This window comes from Lates calcarifer, linkage group LG14, assembly GCF_001640805.2.
Source record: "Lates calcarifer isolate ASB-BC8 linkage group LG14, TLL_Latcal_v3, whole genome shotgun sequence".
Classification (NCBI taxonomy): Eukaryota; Metazoa; Chordata; class Actinopteri; family Centropomidae; genus Lates; species Lates calcarifer.
Window position 1 is genome coordinate 1,780,323 of NC_066846.1, and position 21,983 is coordinate 1,802,305.

Consider the following 21,983-nt stretch of genomic DNA (forward strand, 5'->3'; position numbering starts at 1 on the left):
TAGCAAGAAATACCACACAGAGGTGCTGGGTGGATGGATACTGTGTTATTCATCAAGAAATAGTTCCAGCATATACCTCACCTAAAACCATAAATTGTTGGTTTAAAATGTTTGAGTGCTGATTGAAAAATGAGACATGTTAATTAACAAGCTTTAGATATGATGGAATGTGCATTTTTAAACTTGGGGAGAGTTAGCTGTTTCCCTGTTTCACATCTTGCTAAGCTAAGCTAACATCCATGACTCCTATTGTGTATTTAATACTGGTATTAATGTGAAAGTCTTTCCCTCAGAAAGAGAGATTTCTCCAAAATGCTGACCTTTACTTTTAACTTAATAACTGAGAAGACGACATTAACTAACAGGGTAATTAGTGTGGAGGACATGTTGGCGTGTTAGCAAGGCTGAAAACTGACTTAGCACTGTTGATGCTGGAATGTATGCTAAATAAGCAGTCGGTGTTAAAGGCTTCTCTGCTGGCCTATATAGTAACTAGGTTAGGAGGGAACAGAGGCGGGGGATACAGGATCATGTTGCAGAGCCCTAACTGTACACACACAGGCATTTAATCCCAGTATGTCTACAACGCATTCCATTACATCCTGAGCCATAAAACACACATAAGCCTCTGACAAGTTGCCATGCATTCTGTGTTGCAATCAAAAACCTTTATAAAGGGTTTATATGTCATAACTAATGTATTTATTGATGTTACCTTCATTAATGGGCCCCTAATTCAGCACTTAATTTCCATTATTGTCTATCATCTATTGAAAGACTTTCATTTACATACACTTAATGTGATCATTTAACTGAAGCTGAACTTTGGGTGTTCTGTACTTGACATAATATAGCAATACAATGGTACAGTGTCTTCTGATTTTTCTAACATATAGCATCAATTGCAAAAGTAAAACCATGTAGTAAAGCATAAAGCATAAGAACCAAACTGAGATGTTTCCTTTTGTTGTCACTTTGTATTTCAAACACTTGGTTTTGAACAGTTTGATCATGACAAAAATTCTTTGTAGAAACGTGGTTCACGAGTTTGGCTGCAAAGGAAAACACGAGAAAAGATGAATATTTCAGACCAGTCTCAAGTTATTAAACACATGGAAAAGCTGCTTTCAGACTTTTGCAGAGACGTTAGTTTCCTACCTTTTATATGAGAGTGTTCATTCTTCACGTTGCCCTCCCACCTCCTCTCCTCTCCTCTTTTTTTCTCATCTCTTCATGTCTCTCATGGCAGTTAAAGACATCTCAAAAGGCGTCTCAAATCGTCCTCCCACCTCCTCTGCTCTCTTCTCCTCTTTTATCATCTTTCTAAAAGAAAAATAAAAGATAAGCAGGCTGTAGTTAAAACTTTAGAAATCAGGTAAACTGAGGTTTAATTCATCGTCACATGAAAACTGATAATAACGTGAAATATTTACCTTTTACATGACTGGGCAAACAGGACACACTGCCCTCCCACCTCCTCTCCTTTTTTTCTTCTTTAATTTTCTCCTCTCCTCGTTTAATGATTTTCTTCATCTTTTAATGTCTCTAATTGTTTCTCCTCTTTTTAAAAACAAATGGCAGACAAAAGATAGTACTGGTTGAAAACCAAATAACTAAATAGTAACTAATTCAATAACTAAATAATGAACGTCATCAAATCTGATAATAATATTGGATAAATGGATAATTACCTTTTACATGAGAGGATTTACAAGTCATGTTGCCCTCCACCTCCTCTCCTCTTGTTTTCTTTTCATTACATTTTGTCCTCTCTCCTTTTTCTTTTCTCATCCCCTCAGTCTCTTTTTCAGTCATCTTTTCTCTTTCTAAAGAAAATGCAGAGAATTTTCAGAGAATAAATGTGAACAGATGGATTATTCATATGTATCATTTAAACAATATGAAATAAACTGATGCTTATGTTTTTTGAGGGATGGTTGACTCTTCATGTTGCCCTCCACCTCCTCCTCTCCGCTCTCTGAAGGAAAAATAAAGACAGAGCAGGCTGTAGTTAGAAACTTCAGACATTAGGTTAATTCATCATTACATGAAAACTGATAATAAAATGACATATTTACGTTTTACATTAGAGGGTTTACACAACATGTTGCCCTCCCACCTCCTCTCCTCTCCTTTTTTCCTTAATTTTCTCCTCTCTTCTTTTTAATGATTTTCTTCATCTTTTATTGTCTCTAATTGTTTGGCAGACAAAAGGGAATAATAGTTAAATCCTCAAGTAATGAACTAAATGAACTCAGAATCTGAATGTCAGCCTCTTTGACATGGTGTTTCATTGTGGCGCTTATTCAAGAATTAAAAACTATTGGTCACTAGATGTATTACTTATGGTGTAAGTTAGAGGATATAGAAACGTTATTTTCATTCATAGGCTACAACTCAGCATGCTAACAGTTCAAAGTGATTAAAGGAGACCGTAAAACAAATCAAGGAAGTAGCGCTTGGTTTCTTTAAGCAAGCTTAAAACTTAAGACAAACAAAAGTCAGTCACATTCGTCTAATTACACTGGTAGTTGAAAATATTGCCAGTATTAGCAGTCAATGCATTGAAAACAACATGGGTTTAAAATGAGTTTTTTTTCTCACACTCTCACATTTCCCAGTGAATAATCCTCATCAGTGACAGTAGCTGTCAGGTAGATGCTCAGATAAGATGCGTCGTTGTTGCTGAAGTCGTAGTCTGTGGTCTCTTTCTCAAAGAAATCATCCAGTGCAAAGCGAATGTTTTTCTGATCATCTGGAGGATGTTTGTGTTTGAATGATGATCAGGTCTGAGTGATACGCCTGAAAAAAAAAAACATGGCAACCATGGAACCTTCAGGTCCATTCTGACAGCACGCGTGTTCTGACAGTCTCATCTCACCCTGAGAGGTTTCATCATCATATTTAACTATAAAAAAAACTTAGCCGTAGACCATACCTGTCTGGTTTCAGTCAGTTGTAAGTGTAGCTGTGTCCAACCACAATTTTATATAAAGTTAAAATCATTAATCTTTTATTAGGGGCAAAAACCCATCCCTCCCTCTGAATATGCAGCATGTGACTATAATTAATCAAAATAATAAAGTGTTGAAACTAGAACATGGTGTATATATATGAATATGCACAAAGGTCCCATAACTTATTGACAAAATATCACTGTTAGGGGCAACTTTTCATTATCAAGAATCAAGAATTCTTTATTGTCATTATGCATACACATAACGAAATTTTGTTTGGTAGCTTTCATCTTACGAAAAAGACAGACAAAGACACAATACTTAAAAATATACAGACAGAAAAACCAACTATAGACACACTATACATATGTACATTAAAATAAAAATAAGAATAGAAAAAATAAAACTGAATAAAATAAAATAAACAGAATAAACTGTGCAATGGATGATATGAAAAGTGCAATGAATAAAATGAAATGTTGCACCAGGTTGCACCATGTGTTTTAATGCAGTTTTATATGTATTTATACTGTAATTTTATATATGTATATATTACACTTTTCACATGAGGGCATGACATAAGGAGGAGGAAGAGGAGAACGAGAACGAACAGCATCAGGGCAGAGTCCTGGAGGAGCAGGAGGAAAGGGAGGAGGGAGAGAAGTGTGAGCGGAGGGACTGGAACGTGAGCGTAGTGCAGCTCTGATCCACAGCTACTAGAAGAGCTTGTTTGACGTCATTGCTGCTGAAGGAGGTTCAACCAGTTATTGAATCCAAGCGATCACTTACTTTTTCTACCATCACTGCGATGTTGGTGTGTTCAATAAAGATAATGAAGATTAGAATTGTATGTTGTTAGTTTAAGCACATTGTGTTTGTCAGTACTTGTGACTTGGATGAATATCACATCACATTTTTGACTTTTTCTTGCACATCTCTCAAGCAAGTGTGACAGACTTTACAGTCTTACTGAACTGTATGGTTTACTAGTTTAGTTTATTTTGATTATGTTAAATGGAAAAAATATATATATAACAAACAATACAGTCAATAAAATGGAATAGTAAATGTATAAGACAAACATTCAGTAAACAACAAAATAAATATCACATGTCTGAAAAGGAGTAGGAGGAAATAAATAACTTATCTGATCCTACTCCCTCTCTTTACATAATCAGTGTACATGATGCTTGTCATGACTGGTCCAACCACTCCAGTGTTCATCATACACAACTTAAAGCCAGATTTACAAGCCAAATTACCACAGCAAACAGAGCAATGACTATTCTACTCCATCCAAGTTCTGTGACTGTGACTGATTTGGTCTCTCTCTCTTCATCTTTTTCTTTTTTCCTTTTTTTTTAAAAAAAAAAAATACATATTTTAATAGTTTTTGCCTCCTCAGCCTCCTTGTTCTTGAAAACTACTGCCAGGTTCTGCAAACATGCTGCAATGCTGCACCATCTCCAACACCAAAAGGTTTTTTTCCTCTCACAGTTGCATTGTTAACATCACTTGATCATGCATTTGTGTCTTGATTGCGACATTTGCTTAACAAAACAGTTGATGAGACAGTCTTGCAGGATAGCATTCCAAAATCTTAAAACTACAAACTTGAAAAAATCATTATTAATATGCAATAAGAAAAATGAAAATACACCCATAAACTACAATGAAGATTAAAACAGCTCAGCTCAGTGTACTCTATATAGCAGAACTAAAAATAAACTATTATGAAGCAGCTGAAAACAGAACCAAGCCATGAACCTCCCACTGGGGACACAGTGCTCTCTGTAGTTAGGGAATGCTCCACCAAAGCTACATCAGTGTGTGTGGCACCTTGAATAAAACTGTTGTACTTCTGCATCTCTTGAAGAGGGAATTTTTTGTCTTCTACCAGCTTCCTTCGAAGGCACTGGTGAGGCTCACTGCTGTCTAGAAAAACATGAAGCAAATAATGTGGTTATGATATGCAAAGATGTGCTGAGTGGCACAAAAAAAAAGGAAAATTGGTGTCCATGTGCACAAATCAATTTCACAAATCATTTTGTGACTATTTCACAAACTGCCATGACACTGGGTTGGCATATTATTTTGGCCAAAACTACACCCTGAATAAAATGATTACTTTAATTAAATGATTTCAGTTAATCCGGATGACTCTGTAACCTTTTCCAACTTTATGCAAATTAACAATTCTTGATCCTAAGACCTCGGAGATCTTTTTAAGGCATGGTTCACATCGGCAGATTATTCTTTTGAATAACAAACTCAAAATGTTTGAGAGTTTTGAGTCAAAGTAGCTTTAACCCACATCTTCAATCTGGTTTCATTGACAGGACTTGTTTTACTAAATCCTGATTCCTGTTAGTTTTTTTTTTTTTTTTTTTTCAAACCTACACAATGTTCATATTATGTATAAAAATGGACAAGAATAATATCATGATTTCTGTATTATTAAATCATATCCTAAGATGAATTTAGACATAAATGCAGATAATGCCAAAGGGTTCTTTTACTTTTTTCTTGCCACTGTATTGAAGAGGATACCCTCCAACATCTGAATCCACCACCCAAATCCCCATTGACTTCAACAAATTGAAGGCACTAAGTTAATATGTTTACTGCTAAAAAAAAAAAAAAAAAAAAAAAACCCTGGGTTATTATTTTTCCAGACATCTGGGATTGAACCCCAGTATGGTCCCACGTGCTCTATGGATGGGAGCATTGTCATCCTAGAAGAGACCACTCCCATCAGAATAGTAATATTTGACTACAGGATAAAGGTGATCACTCAGAACAACTTTGGACTAATTTGCAGTGACCCTTCCCTGTAAGAGGACAAATGGATCCAAACCATACCAGAGAGGAGTACAGACTCCTCAGTGAGAAGTATGAATGATGTAGTCCTTAAGCTAAGGATCTTTCTAATTATTTTTGGGTCCTCTGGTGGCTGCAGAGAATATGGAGGGTATCAGTAACTCAGTGTTATACTTGAGTGCAGTGAGTAAATATTAGTTACTTCACATTTGAGTTGAGTTACTCTGGTGAAAAGTAGCTAGTTTGCATATGGAACTGTAGCTAATTTGCATATGGAATTTGAAACATGCTCCAGAACCTCTAGAAATAATGATATTCTAGAACTCACGTCACACACCAGGAGTTTGCTTGGTGCCAGTTCTGAATAATCCTCAAGTCATTTTACTAATTTTATGTAAAAGTGTGAAGAGAAGAATTGAACCTCAAACCTTTTAGTAAACCAAAACAACTCAACTGACTGAGAATCTCAGGTGATACAGGTAAGTGATGGTTTGTTTCTCTCTTCTCACACTGAAAGTCAGAGAGATGAAGGATTCTTTTAGAAAAAAGTCAAACAAAGCTGAGGTGTCAGTACAAAGTGGAGCTTAATACTCAGTCTTACTGTTGTTGCATCATTTATGAAATGTAGTTTTCACAGAATCTCAATCTACGTGTATGTTTCCAACTGATATTGAAGATGAAGTCATAGCAGCTGGTGGTTTGGATCAGTTTGGTTTGGATCAGAGCTCAGGGACACAGCTTAACACTGAGCTCTTTAACATCAGATGATCACTTAATGAAAAGGAATCAACATAACTTGTTCTTCTTTTTGTGCTCTTGAAGAAAATCAAGATTCATGATGAAATGTAGAAGTTCATCATCCGGTTCATCCATCAGCACCTTCAGCCCCAGCAGATTCACTGCTCTGCTGTTCCCCAGAAACTATAAGGTGGTGAAGTTTCTGGGACTGCCTCTGGTTGGATGAGGACAGTGGACAGCAGAGTGAAGCATGGTGAGATGATGTCAGTCATCAGATAGAGGACAGAGATGGAGAAGTTAGAGCTGATTCGGGAGTGTGTGTGTACATCATGACACATCAGGAATCTGATATTAACTGTGTGTGTGTGTGCATCTATGTCTGTTTTTAGCCCACTGGATTGGCTTGAGGACAGTACTGATAACAGTCCAGTGGAGAACTGCAGGAGGGATAAACCCCACCCTCCTTCTGTACCTGAGGGTAGGGGGACACAGAGCTCACTGACAGCACATCCAGTAGGAAACACTCACCTCCACTTGTCTCTGAATTGTTAAAGTCTTTGACATTGTTGTTAATTCTACTGAGGACGGCTGGAGTATTTAATGTCCTTTGGATTTTCAGACGACACAGAGCCAGAGGAGGAGAAGGAGATGAGGATGAGGACAAGGAGGAGGAGGGGGACGAGGACGAGGAGGAGGAGGAGTTCCTTCCAGCGCTTCCTGACCTGGATGAGGAGGACGTTCTGCAGCTGCATCGACGTTGATGAGGAGGAGTGAATCTTTCTGTGAAGGTTTTCCATCACAACTCCTTTTCTTGATGTATTTCACACAGGGCACCTGTAGAGTATGCATGTGATAACACCATCAGTGTTAGGGCTCTGGGTGGAGCTGACAGGAGGTGTTGTCACAGGTATATCCTCTTTTGACTCACCTGTGATTTTTGGAGTTGTGTTGGCAGCACGGCAGTTTGGTGGTTAGGACTGTGGCCTCACAGAGAGCTCCTCAACTGTCCTCCGCTCTTCTCTGTGTGGAGTTTGCATGCTCTGCCCGTGTCTGCGTGGGTTTTCTCTGGGTACTCCAGTTTCCTCCCACAATCCCAAATCATGTGTAGCTTAGGCTGATTGGAGACTCTAAATTGACACCAAATCTGATTCATCTACTTCTGAAACACTGGTTTGTCAGAGCAATATCCCCTGTACTACTGTCCTCTCCACACTGCTGTCCTCCCATCACTACTGCCTTCTTTCTCTCTCTTTCTCAACCCAACCGGTCGAGGCAGATGGCCGCCCACCCTGAGTCTGGTTCTGCTCGAGGTTTCTGCCTCGCCACTGTCGCCTAGTGCTGCTCATGGTGGGAATTGTTGGGTCTTTCTCTGTAAATGTAATCCTTATTTCAGCATGCAGACCAGAGTATATGTATAATTTGAACACAATCATAATAATTTGGACAATAAATATTTCAAGCACAAAAATTCATCAGTTTAATTTCCTTCAATAAAACAGTGATATACTTTGTGATATAATGTTTGACCTGTCTTTGTATTACTGTCTACCTGAAAACAGTAACTCCAGTGAAATCTATCAGAATAAACTACCTGTTTAAATGTGGTTCAAATAGGGTAGGTTATTCTGACAGGCAGGAAATATCTATCAGAATAAACTAAAGAAGAAGAAAAAACTCAAGTCCACTACTTCTTTCACCAGGCTGAATATTGTATGCACCTGTGGAAAACCATGAATTATAGATTTGCAAAGTGACAAACTATTCAAATGGCATTCACATACCTTCTCCATATAGGTATACCAAAAGGCAGACTAAAGGTATAAAGAATAAGTCATTATATTTACAAAATGATTTAAAGACTTATTTGATTCTAATATAGCTATTTAATGATGAAGCTTTTCTTAAAAAGAGAGCTTTTCCTATCAAATGTAAAGAATTTAGCTTAGTGATCAAAGCCATATGCAGTGGTATATTAGAATGAATGAAAAGCTATTAAAAAAAAAAAAAACAGTAAGTCCTTAGATTAGTTTACTTTCTCTATGTAGAAATGGAATTCACATTGTTAACAAAAAATGCACCAACAGACATTTCAGAAAATGTTTCTGCAACGCCAGAACAATCTGTTTCAGAAAATACTTTGTATGATGAACTGATTACCCTCTTATAACAAAATAAAACATTTGAAAAATGTTGGTTAATAAATAAAGAGATGGTTTAAAGCGATACGTTTTCTGGCCGCTCCACCTGATGCTACCTTCACGGGCCCGTTAGCTGCTTCAAATTCGGCTCTCGTCATTGGTGCTGCATTCATGATCACTTGTAAGTTGGCAGATACTGTCTAAAAGATGACTTAGGTGTTTTTTGTCTGTAAAAGTCACAGACTGTAATAGACTTTTTTTTTTTTTTGGAAATTTCAAACTGACTCAAATTTTTTTAAATTTGAAACACATAAAAATGTGATTCTTATTTTAACACATAACCACACAACACTATCATTAGTTTTTGACGTTGCTTTGTGTACTGTCAAACTTGAAGGTGCGTCTTGCCAATTTACTTATCAGGTAGTTATAAAATCGTTTTTGTAACCGGTTCAATTCGTTGGTCCGTAACACTTCCGACAGCATGAATGCATCAGGCGCGGCTAAATGACGTCGTATATGCGCCAACACAGTATACATGTGGGACAGTTGCTGAGCAGAACAGCCTGTGCAGTTGTTTGGTTTGTGTAGCTGGTGTGGTTGGGTTTCAGGACGATGACTGACTTTTAAACTAATTTGTTTCCGGCGAAAAGTGAAGAACCGCGACCTGTTGTTAAATGCAGCCAGCAGCCAACAAGCTAACATCAACAGCTAGCTGACAGGGCAGCATTAGTAAGCAGACAGACCTCACGAATGGCTGACGACAGTGTGAAAGGTGAGGCTTCAGCCCAGCAGCAGAGGGATGATGGAGACAACAAGAAGACCGTGGGCAGTAATGGAGAAGGAGCAGCAGAAAACCAAACAATGTCCAAAAGGCAAATGAAGAAGCTCCTGAAGCAGCAGAAATGGGAAGAGGAGAGGGAGCTGAGAAAGTGAGTGAGGTGTTTGTGACTCCTGCCAGCAGCACTGTCAGAGTCAGCACTGCATTCAACTACAGAGGTGTCATAGCAGTGTGTGTTCATGTAACTTGTCATGGTGTCAGTGTTCTCCTCAGTCATGCCAAACTCCATTCAAATATTGGTCAATTTACAGTTGTCTTTCTTGTAGTGGCTCCTGTCCATAAAGAAATGTAAATAAACTTTAAACCAGTATACCACTCATGCTCTTTGGTGATAAACTGTATGCAGGCAATAGAAATATATTATATACAGTAGTTCCATGCTTTAGTATAAAGTCGTAGAACACAGTGCTGCCCAGTTGTAACAGCACAAAACTAAAAACTGCTTTAAGGAAGAAGCATTATTCAAAAGAGGTGACTATATCTAATAAATCAGCTACTTAAGTAATCATTCAGCTAAAATGATGTTTTTCAGTATTTAATGCTGGTGTCTCATTGTAGCCCACACTGCAGCAGCTGTCTTGTCTCCACTGCAGACAGAGACGAAAGGAGAGGAAGCAGCAGCGTCGCCTGCAGAGACAGAATCACCAGGAGGAGGAGGAGGAGGGGGGAGACGCCCAGAGCGCCAGGAAGCGTCCACGCAGAGAGGTGACGCCCAGCTCTCTGAGGCTGGTTGTGGACTGCAGCTTTGACAACCTCATGCTGATCAAGGTAAGCAGCTCTGGGAGAAGCTGCAGAGGTATACCAGCATGTGATTAATCTGAGGCATGAAGTGAGGTACTGACCACTAATGTTGATTGCCTTTTCAGGACGTCCGGAAGCTTCACAAACAGATCCAGCGGTGCTATGCTGAGAACAGGCGAGCAGTACATCCAGTACAGGTATGTAGCCACTGGACAACACATGAACCAGCAGAGCCAATCCTGTCTGACATATAACCACTGCTCTCACTTCTCCAGTTTTATCTGACAAGCCTGGGTGGACAGCTGAAACAGAGCATGGATGAAAAGGACAAAGGATGGGTGAACTGGAAGGTAAGAGGAGCTGTAACAATTAAACATCTAAACTCTTGGTGGATCAACTGAAAATTAATTGGCAATCAAGTCATGTTCCAAGAGAAAAGGGGAAAAAATATGTTTTCTGCTTTTTAAAATTGAGAATTTGCAGCTTTTCTTGGTCTGACAGTATATTAAATTGAGTCATTTTGTCACCCATCTGTGCTCTAAGCCAGGTAAACCTCTCCAACAGCATCTGGAAAATGGTGTGACCTCTAGTAAATAGGAAGCTACTACAGTAACTTCCTATTTACTTGCACAGGCAGTGTGTTCCAAGCATCTTGGAGAGGTTACCCACCATCCCCACCTTTTTTAGATTGACCTGTGCTTGTACCATATGTCTAGGTGTGTCCTTGCATGTGTGTGTGCAGGACATTACCATTAAAACTGAGCACTACAGTGAAGTCGTGGCTAAGGAAGATCTGGTATACCTGACGTCAGACTCTCCCAACGTGCTCGAGGAGCTGGACCAAAAAAAGGCCTACGTGATCGGAGGCCTGGTGGACCACAACCATCATAAGGTCTGTCTGGCTTCAGTGCTGCTGAACAGATGATAGAGACATGCTTCTAACTGCGTCATGGTTTGAGCTGGTCAGTTTTCTGTCTGGGTGTCATTTGCAGGGGATTACCTTTGAGAAGGCAAAGGAGCTGGGGATCAATCACGCCCAGCTTCCTCTGAGCAGCTTTGTCAAGATGAACAGTCGGAAGGTTCTTGCAGTCAACCACGGTGAGTACCCGTATTAGACCAGTGCATGAGACTGATGAGTAGTTTCAAACCACTGCATAAATAAAAGTAGTATGTTCTGTCTTTGGCAATGACCAGTTTTAGTTGTGATTGAGTGAGTAAGTTGTCCAGTAAAAGCAGAGCAACCACTGCTTGGCACTGCAGATCTTAAAGATTTAGATATCTTCATATGTTGAAGGGACATGCCTTCGCGTCTGTTTGGAGCAATACCTGGTATATAAAGGCTTTGTTTTAGTCTTTCCAAGAGGAAATGGATTAATAAGTGTGTCTGTTCGCTGTAATATAAGCTTCTAACATTAGCACACCTGGCTAGGTTAGGCTAACATTACCAACACTGTTCTACTACTCTACTAAGTTTACATGAGATGTCTTTGTCAGTTTCATCAGTTTGTCTTTATTCCTGGGATTTTCTCATGGAAAAGTGAAAAATGCTAATACTAAAATACTGTGGATAAATCAACTTGTGGTACTTGTAAAGTAATATTTATTTATTTCTATGCTAAACATATGAATGGATATAAGTTAAAAATAAATAATGGTGTATTTCCTTAATACTGTATCATAATCCCTACTGTAGGCTAGCTAGCTTTACCTTGCAATACAACACTTAGATTTGGATTTGAGGCCCGTAGGATGCTAACTTGTCACCTGGGAGCTATTAGCTTTAGCGTCATCATTTGTATTATTATGTTTGTGGCCATTACTTGTATATTTAAGACCATTTTTGGGGGCAGTTTGTTTGTTTTGTTGTTGTCTGTTGCTAACTCATCAAGCTAATGCTATTTAGCCAACTAGCTGCACCTGCTTTCAGCCAGCAAAATGGACAATGAAAAGTAGAAAATACAAGGCTGTTTTTTTCTACTTCTGTTGTAACTCTACAAACTGTTCTTTCAAAAACTACCAATGGTAAACCTCTTATTATCATAGACTACATTGAATGACAGGTGTAGCAATTATAACCAAGTAGGCAGGGTTCAGCAGAGGACCAACCACCCAGTCTCAGTTTTGTCTGAGTGTGGTGCTGGCTGAATGAGGAATTCAGCAAAGTCCCACTTTGACTCTCAAGTGTACTTTCATCCCTCCTGCAGTGTTTGAGATCATCTTGGCGTATCTGGAGAAAGGCAGCTGGCAGGAGGCCTTCTTCACCATCCTGCCTCAGAGGAAAGGAGCTGTGGCTGTCGACCAGGATGGAACAGCCGTTCAGGACAAAGAGGAGGAAGATACAGACTCAGACTCTGACCCCGACCCCACACCAGAGCAAACTGAGAAAAGCCCAGATGGACAACTCCAAACAAAGTTATAACATCTGATACTATGGGAACGAAGAGGATGGGGAAATGAAAATGTTTGGATTTACTGATGCTAAGGCTATATTAGAAAGTTTATGTTTCTATCTTCAAAATTTCAAAAAGCTTTTTGTTTTTTACTAGATATTTATTGAAAATTTTACTTTGTGCTGATTTAATTTCTCAGCTTAGTTGGACTGCTGATATGAATGAAAATTTCAGTTTTGCTGAAGATAGACTTATTAGATTCAAGAACATACATTTTAGATGTGATTTTGGATGTATACATTTTTATTTTGTTTGGAGCTGAAAGCTAAAGCTGTCAGACCTGTGCCAAAGGACCCATTTAAAAGAAACCATTTAATACAGAATGAAGTCAGCTCATGACCATCATTCTCACTGGTCCTGGAATTCCTGCAGTTTATGGAACTTTTTGACAATATTGTCAGGATATAGAATTTGATATTTTTTTGTATATTTTTATTTTGTTTGTAAATTGAAGTTACAGAGAAAGAACATGTCAGAGTGACTTATGTTTTTAAGATTCTTGAAGTGTATTTAGATGATGTGTTGTCCTTGGTAAATCCAAAAAGAGTATTGAGGACTAAGGACACCAACAGGAGTATTGTACAGTGTGAGACTTGGCACTATTAGCCAGTTTTAAGTGTTTTGGCATAATATGGCCCTCTGGGCACAAGTTCCCACTGTTGCAGTTAGTTTATGGTAATTTGGTAAGACTACACTCACCGCTAAAGCACAATATAAACCAAAATGTTAAGAGCCTTAAAGTAACATCCTATATTATTACCTGACCTTGAGGCCGAGGCTTAAATCTAGTTTGAAAACCTTTTTTATTATTACATTACAATAAAGTAATTTTTCTTTTTTGCTGGGGATCTGTAAGGACCCACCACTTTACAGACCCTGTGTGAAAGCTGATCCTCAACTGTCTCCATAGGTTAATCATAATCCATCAAAGGTTAAAATATATTATACTGTATATATATATATTCAAAGCCACAACACTGGGAAACTATGTGCGGAACACTATCAATTGTCAACAGCGGCAGTGCAGACAGGTAAAATTTAGAGAAAGATTGTAATGACACATACTGTATGAATAAGGTCAGGCATCTAAAACACGCATAGGTACGGTACTGATGAATAGGATAGACAACCGTGGTTGCTCTAGTAACTGAACCCGGAAGTTGTAGTATCCATGGTAACAAGGTAAGGGGACGCGAAGGCGGAGAAGAGTAGGCTTTATTTAGATGAAGCTACAGCTAATCCGTCTTATTACCTCAGAGTGGAGAGTCCAATGTCTCGAAAAGCACTGAAAGTGGTTGTTGAATTAAAGTTCAGAGCGGTAAGATTTGTCCTTTTTTTTTATAATTAATCCCTAAACTGCTCTCCTCCTACAACTTTATTGGTTGTATGTGGAGAGAACGGCACGTCAAACTCCAGGCTACAGTCTAATCACTATCATTTAGCTCTTAAACAGACGAAACGCACACGTCTGTTAGCACTGGACTTACAACTGTGTAGCTTTAAGGGATTACTCTACAGTTCGGCATATACCCTATGCAGCCAATACATGTTTAATGTATTAGATTTCAACTTGAACACTCAGTTCACCGTTATCTGCCTGACCACCGAGCGGGTCTGCACAGTGGCTGGGACTGAGCCTGTGTTTTCCCCTTAACTGTAAGAGATTTTACTCCACCGGTGGTTATTTAGTAATGCGGTTGTTTTATAGAAAGCAGTCAATAAAGGTTAAGTTACCTTAAGCTTTGGCGAACGCTTAAGTATTTTCATGTATTATTTACACTTACTACTCCATCAGTTTCTAACTTATTAGTTGCAGTGCAGAGGGCACAGGATATATCACAGAAATGTAAATCAATTAGAAAAAGAGTGTCTCACAGCAACTGTTTTGACCTCATTACTAAGGGTCACACTCAAAACAGTTGCTGTAGGTCACATAGCTGATAGCTGTAGGCTCTGGGTCATGGCATTCATTACTGCTGTAAACACAGGTTAGATATCTGTGCAACTAAAATTAGCCAACCAGTGAAAAATACAAAATAAATAATACAAATTTTACAGTAAAAGACCTGTATAATTTTAGCTTTGCCTACTTTGTGATAGTTACATTTCGCTCAAAATAACCATTGAGGAGAGGTCAGGGAAGGTGTATCAGATTGTTTTTGTAAATATTTATTTAAATTAGAGAAGGATTTAGTTGATTTCCTCATACGTGGATGAAGACATAGGCACAGGGAAACAGCATTTTTCTTGTAATAGTCAGTAAGTTGGTCCAGTACAAAATATGCATCTGTGGACCCTTCCTATAGTGTGTAATAATGATTAGACTTTTCCAACCTTAAAGTGACATGAGAGTATATAAATATATGACTGAAGGGGAAATTGAAACCAGATGAAACTGCTAGTCTAATTCAATCATGGTAAAACATTGTGACAGTGTTCCTTAAAGCAGCATACAGTAATATAGGACTTTATGTTCATTTTTACTGACAGCCAGTAGAAAACAGCTGAGGCACAGTGCAGATTTGGCTTACAATCATCTTTAATTGAACATCCACGTTCCTCCATTTTTCACAGGTGTCCTGTCCCGGTGTTCACCTACCAGCCAAAGATGACATCTACCTCAGCATGTGCTTCATGGGCCAGTACCGTCAGTCTGAATGTCTCCCTGCCGTCTTCCCCCTGCTGTTTCACGAGAAGATGACTTTTGAAAAGGCAGGTCTTTACTATCCATGAGAAAGGGGCAGAATAATGTTTGAATAATCTGAAATTAAAAAGATATTGTAAACATAATACAAATAGTCCATTGAGAACTTTGACTGTCAACTCCTGGAAATATTGTATATTGATAATATTTGGGAAATAAAGAGGTTAAATGCAACAATACAGCTGAAATTTGTCTCTAGATTTTCAGACATGCAGTTGACCCTGGAGACATCGCTGTAATGCTCGAGTGTAAGTCAGATTTTATTGTCTACAGTCATTTGTCCATACATTGTATTTGTTTGCCTAACCATATTTTACTACTCTGATTTACATCATGCAGACTGGTCACTTTATGTTTCTCCATTTGTTCAGATCTTTGTTCACAGTTATTCATATTTCCCATTTTACACCGTATTTATTGTGTAGACGTTTTACTCTTTCTAAATGAGATAAAACATTTAATAAAATAATCTTAACTCAAGGTTCACTCACTGAATTTATCCACAGCTTTCAACCCAAACTCATGGTCCTCCTCTGTGGATGGAGCTTACATAGTTGTCATAGCTCAGTTGATCTTACAAGAGAAACCTAAACGAAACTCAGTCATGTGATTACAATTGAGCTATCTCTGGGACTCTGGGAAAGCTCCATCCGCTGATGAGACAAGTGAAAGCTCAAGAAAAATGCAGTAAGTGAAGTTTGAGTTTCCAAGCTAGTCTTTCATACCTGAGATAAAACATATTCACGCATTAGAGTAACTTCAGGTTCAGAGTATCTCACAGACACAGGCAGTAATATCACTGTGCTTTGGAGATTTGTCTTTGTGGTGATTCTGTAGATGTCTGTGAACTTTTCTCAGATGAGACAGTCAGAGTTGAACTGGTGCAGCTGGTCCCTCCTGGTGAGACTGTTTGTTTTTCATGTTTATATTTTCTATTCTTTGTTCACTATAGAGCAGGGGAAGCCTTAAATTGTCCATTAAGAAGATTCCAGCTTGAATGTCCTTACAGTAGTTGTTGAGTTGTTGGGTGTCTGCAAATAGTATACAGAGTAGTAGTAGTCTAGACATGCTCTATATTAAAACTGCCTTGAGATCACTTCTGTTGTGATTCAGTGCTATATAAATAAAATGTAATTGAACTGAATTAACATGAGTGTGTTTGTGTTTGCAGTGGGGGACACTCTGGCCTCCTTTGAGGAAGATGCTCGACGGTTCTTATTCCCAGAACCAAGACTGGTTCCCTCCTTCTCTGGAGTGGACCGAGAGGTTCTGATGACCCGAGCACCTTACTTTCCAGTAGGTCCAAGCCTTTGACACATTACCTTAAGGCATACAATATTGTTGTCCATGTTCAGCATGTGGCTTAGAGTTAGTATGTGTAACCTTTTCACATGAATACATCACAAGCACATTAATTGATCTGTGATGACAAGTCCCCTGCTGCTCCTACAACTCCACTCAACACCTGCTGCTAGAATTAGAAATTACTTATACTGCTATTAGTTGTATTGCTGTGTAGCAGTTAATACTTTAATTATCACTACTATCACTACTACTGTTGTATTACTGGCCTCATCTTACATCTGATATGGAACCTGTGTTATGCTATGTTCTTCTTTCGCTATTCCTACCCCTCTCCCTCCTCTCCCCCTCTCTCCTTCTTAACCCAACCGGTCGAGGCAGATGCGCCCACCTGAGTCCGGTTCTGCTCGAGGTTTCTGCCTCTTAAAGGAAGTTTTTCCTTGCCACTGTCGCCTAGTGCTTGCTCTTGTGGATTTGTTGGGTCTCTCTCTGTAAATACCTATTTTAAAGAGTATGGTCTAGACCTGCTCTATATGAAAAGTGCCTTGAGATGACTGTTGTTGTGATATGGCGCTATATAAATAAATTGAATTGAATTGAATTAATTTTGACATTCATTACATGTCGATAAATGACACTATCTCTGTTCTAATGTTAATTTTATTTCTGTTAATAAACCTCAGAGACAAAATATTTATTTGTCGATCGACCTGGTTTCACTTTCTCCTTAAAAAGACCTTAAAAAGGTGATGCAAAACCATGAGGGTAATCTTTACAGTTTAGTGTAATTATGTTTTTTATGTGTGTTTTCCAGGGTATCGCTCCGAGGTTGGAGTTCTCCACCAAAACCACCATCATTGAATGCTCAGCTGATGCAGAGATTAACATTTACCCCAACGTACCCATGGTAAAGACGATATCATGTGGCTCAAAATGTATGTAGATGATGTAGAATAAGTTAAACTACATCATACCTGAGGTGACTACATTAACTGGACCAGATTAGATTTTTGTTAGCACCACTCCCAGTGTCTTTTAATGGTTCCTTGAATTCAAAGTGTGGCCCTTTTAGCAAAAAAAAACAATATAAAACACAAGATCAATAGAAGAAAGAAGAAAATCAAGATGTGATTTTTGATGCAAACTGTAGCAATCAGGTTAAAGTACTTTATTGCCTCTAAGAGCTAATGTATGGATCATATCCACTGCTGCTGAGTGAAATAATAACATTTTAAAAATAATTCCAAAACCTCCAGGAGGCCAGTGTAATGGCACTGACAGGTGGGATATGATCTTTTTTTTTTTCATTCCATTAAAAGCCTGGCAGCTATACTCTGAGCTATACTCTGATACTCTGACTGAGACAATACAGAAGTGCAAGAATCTAAAGTAATCAACTAACAGCTTCAGTTCTAGCAGAAGGTTTAACATAAGCAGTTAGGAAGCCCATCTGTTTGTGATACGTTCAGGTTTTTTGAGACATCCACATTTCTGTTTCCAGAGGCCGGTGGTAAAGAGGAATACAAAGCGCTCCAGCAGACCCAGGACCTCCTCTCCTCAGAGGAAACAACCTCAAACCCCTGTAAGGAGACGAGGCGGCAGGATGGCCAAAGGAAGACACAGCGCCTCCAGGTCGCTGTCACACATTCCCAGATCCCAGTCCCTGTCCCCGCTAAGAGCTGGAAACACCCAGCGTCTGGCCCGGCTCAGCCTGGACTCTGCAGCTCCTTTCTCGGCCAACATGGACACAGCCAGCACCTCCCAGCCTGTAAGTACAGCAACAGATTTGTTTAAAGATTGGCCTCCTTTTCCAGCCAGCAGATGGCAGAGAAGAGCTGTCACCTAAAAAATACTCTCTCTTGTTAAGTAGTGTTTTACCAACAAGGAGGTTTGAGATTGAGCTCCAGTGGTGTCACAGCAAAAAATTACTTTAGTGTAATCTGAGGCCATGAGGGGGATAGTTTTAAGATTTACTACAGATCTACCTCTTAGTAATCTTCATCTTTTTTCAAAAATATACATACACATAATATGTATACATCTTTTAACTTTATTCAATTTAAAATCAAATCTACAACACAATTAACTGTGTAAAAATTGAAGTCACTGTGCATGTAGCAGCAGTGTGACCTGCAGGTGTGCTCACTGTGTCATTCATCTGTGTCTAGATGCTGGCCTCATGGCCCGGAGCCAGTCGATCTGACTCACCCCACAGGTCTGCGGTGTTTACCAACTCCTCCTCACCTTTGATCAGGTCTTCATCCACAGGTAGAAATCCTCATATAAAGCTGCTTTGCTGCTTCTGAACAAGGTTTATAGTCTCAAACAACTTACCATCACTGCTTATAAAAAGTACTATAATTGTTATACTGCTCTGTTGACATCGTGCAGTTACTGTAAAAAGCTGTTTGTTTGATGATGGTTACCTATCATGCTGTAACCTACTTACTGTCAGTAAATCTAATATTTTTTCCCTGTTTTTGCTGTTTCAGTGAGATTCTCTCCAACTGGCAGAAGAAAATCTTTATCCAATGGTGTGGTAGGGACATTTTACATTCCCTTCTTGGACAGGAAGTTATGAAGTCAAGACGACATGATCCTAATTTAAAACATAAGCATTAAGGGAATATGTCAATATTTTTGGTAATAGGTTTTTTTGCTTTCTTTGCTAGAGTGAGATGAGAAGATCAACACCAAACTCACATCTCTGTGCTTAGTACAGAGCAGTGGTCAGTACATGGTTAGCCTAGCTTAGCTGGAAATAAGTGTGGCTCTGTCAAAAGATTTTTAAAAAATACACCTACCAACATCTCTAGATTAACATATTGATATTTTTTCTCCACATTCCAAGACTCAAAAGTCACTGGCCCTGGTTGTTGTTTTCGAGGTAACTGTTCCAGCACAAAGAGAAAAATCACAAATGTTTTTACATTCCTGTTTTAAGAAATGAGATCCTTCGTATTAAATGAAGAGATTTTATGTGTTTGTAGGTGTATTATTGATCTTTGGACAGAGCCAGGCTAACTGCCCCCCCCCCCATTTCATCTTGCTAAGCTAGGCTAATCACATCCTGACTCCAGCTCTGTAGTTATTAAAATCTTTTAATTTCACTCTTGAATAAATACATTCCACATGTTAAACTATTCCTTAAAGGCACACACTGGGACCTATCTATCTAATTCAACTATTCTGTCAATGATTTACATGTAATGTTTCAATACACAGGCCTAAATGTGAATTATGAGGTGTTGAACAACACATAAAAGTGCAGATTTTCCATCTGTAACGTAAACTCTTCAATTATGTGCCTAAATATATAGCATAAATTCAGGTTATCAAAAAATGATTGATTCAGCCTTTGATAACTTCATTTAGACCAGCATTAGGGAATGAAATTAATTGATTGTTAAAGATGTATTTATGTATTTAAGTGTCGACTGATTTCAGCTTCTTTTGGTAGGTTGGAGGGATATCTGAGGACGACTCCAGCTCTTCAGAAACACACGACCCTTCTGACTACCGTCATGGTCCTGACCCCTCAGCACTATGGAGGTCTTACAGAGAACAAGCCAGACACAGCAGGTCAGTTTCTTCACTACGGTTGACACTGTCACTAATAGTATAATCATGCACTTGACATGCTTTTTGTATTAAATCTAGCTCATTTTATTGATCCCTAATCACCACATCAGGAGGTAGAGACAGTTTGAAGCTGTTGGTTTTTTTCCACCTCAGATGGAGCTAGGCTATTAGTTTCCTCCTGTTCCCAGTCTTTGAACTAAACACATCATGGCCTCTCAGTAATGTATGCACAGAGATGGGATCTGGATTAATCTCCTCATCTGATTTTGAGTTTCACTCCAAACAAGCATATGCAGATGACACTAAAATGTTTATTTTTCAAAACAACCATGGCAGCATCTGAAACGTCAACCAGCTGTAAATTCTCTGACTGTGTTTGTTCTGGTCTCTGTCCAGTTCTCACAGAGAATGGGAAGAAGTCCATGAGCGTGTGCGAGGACTCCTTACAACGCCAAAAGCTGTACGCCGACTTCTACACGTACGTAATGAAAAGCTTTAGACTCAGTACGTTCAACGTTCAAAAACGAAAAGAGAAGTGATTGGAATTAAGTAGGGAATGAAACCAGTAATTCTGTTACAAAGAGCAATTAAGCACCACAGAGTAGTGAGTATGACATGACTGTTACACTGATGGAATTAGTGCTGTAGAAATGGTCATTATACTGAATAGTCCTCTTTGTTGTCTTACTACTTATTTGAATACTGACTTATATTTTTGAGTTAGTTGTAACTTAAAACAAATTTTCTTACAGGGCATACATCAAGGCTTCCCTTTGTGGTTTTGAAGGCAATTTTGGACTGCACTTAACAGTAACAGCACAGACTGATGATATAACAATGTAAGGCAACAGACGGGTTTTCTCTCACATACATGATTGCTGTGTTTTAGGGGGCCACAGTCTCTGAGGTAGAAAGGGTTTTGGCCAGACGGTCCATCTCCCCAGGTCCGCCGTGATGACCTGGCCAGGCTCTGTAAAGGTGAGTTGGAGCTGCTCTATGTTTCACTTTTCACTTTGAAAGCTGCTGCTTCACTGGTGCGTCCTGTTGGCCAAGTGGTTATCGTATACCATGTTACTGCAACGCCACCACTCTCTTTCTTTCTCCATTTTTTCTATTTGTACACTGTTAACTATAAAATAAAGGCAGAAAATCTAATCTAAACTAATTTTCCTTTCATGTTGAAAAACTATAGATTTCTGGATATGAACCTGTTGAAGCTCTGGTAGTTTATCTCAGATATGTGAAAAACTGTCCATATAGTTGACTCGATTTTTCATTTGTTTTAAGTCAGTATATGCTATCTGCTATCTTAAAGTTGCACTAATCCATTTTTGGCCTCTAGAGGGCAGTAACTAGACTTTAAAACAAAGTCACAACAAACTCACTGTACCCACTGTATTATGGGTGCCAGGTTAGGACAATCTTAGTAAAATGCCATCACAGCAAAAATAACTGTGAATCATGTTGTTTTTATGTGCGTTATGTCAGACATGTGCCTTTTTCCTACACTTTAGGGAAAGGGACCACCACCTCGCCAATGGAGTCTTCAGATGTCATGACTCTCCTGTTGTGCATGTGTGTGTGCAAAACAGAGGTGTGTTTAAGTGCAGTGGTTTGATAAATGTCCACATACTTTGTTATGATGGCAAAATAATGTGTTTCCCGTTTAAATAAACCTCAGTGAAATTAAACTCATTGTTATATCGCAGT

At 38.8% G+C, this 21,983-nt stretch overlaps 2 protein-coding genes across 5 annotated transcripts; both read left to right on the forward strand.

The window, feature by feature from the left end:
- Positions 1 to 9,162: 9,162 nt before the first annotated feature.
- Positions 9,163 to 14,009, forward strand: trmt10a (tRNA methyltransferase 10A). 2 transcript variants are annotated; one of them, XM_018693847.2, is made up of 7 exons: positions 9,163 to 9,585; positions 10,088 to 10,262; positions 10,361 to 10,432; positions 10,511 to 10,585; positions 10,978 to 11,127; positions 11,228 to 11,333; positions 12,440 to 14,009. In XM_018693847.2, the coding sequence occupies exons 1-7, from the start codon at positions 9,407 to 9,409 to the stop codon at positions 12,652 to 12,654; spliced, it is 972 nt and encodes a 323-aa protein (XP_018549363.1). In that variant the 5' UTR covers positions 9,163 to 9,406; the 3' UTR covers positions 12,655 to 14,009. The 2 variants fall into 2 exon arrangements, with proteins under 2 accessions (XP_018549363.1, XP_018549360.1); XM_018693844.2 differs by having other exon boundaries at positions 9,426 to 9,585; positions 10,053 to 10,262.
- On the forward strand, positions 13,885 to 21,964 carry spata6l (spermatogenesis associated 6-like). Of its 3 annotated transcripts, XM_018693841.2 has the most exons (13): positions 13,885 to 14,003; positions 15,260 to 15,397; positions 15,589 to 15,637; positions 16,248 to 16,289; positions 16,561 to 16,685; positions 17,506 to 17,598; positions 18,193 to 18,459; positions 18,860 to 18,959; positions 19,184 to 19,230; positions 20,152 to 20,273; positions 20,670 to 20,751; positions 21,163 to 21,251; positions 21,788 to 21,964. In XM_018693841.2, exons 1-12 carry the CDS (start codon positions 13,956 to 13,958, stop codon positions 21,226 to 21,228), a joined length of 1,179 nt encoding a protein of 392 aa, XP_018549357.1. In that variant the 5' UTR covers positions 13,885 to 13,955; the 3' UTR covers positions 21,229 to 21,251; positions 21,788 to 21,964. The 3 variants fall into 3 exon arrangements, with proteins under 3 accessions (XP_018549357.1, XP_050931455.1, XP_018549359.1); XM_051075498.1 differs by lacking the exons at positions 21,163 to 21,251; positions 21,788 to 21,964 and adding an exon at positions 21,026 to 21,148; XM_018693843.1 differs by lacking the exons at positions 13,885 to 14,003; positions 15,260 to 15,397 and adding an exon at positions 15,896 to 16,076 and having other exon boundaries at positions 15,587 to 15,637.
- The last annotated feature ends 19 nt before the right edge of the window (positions 21,965 to 21,983 follow it).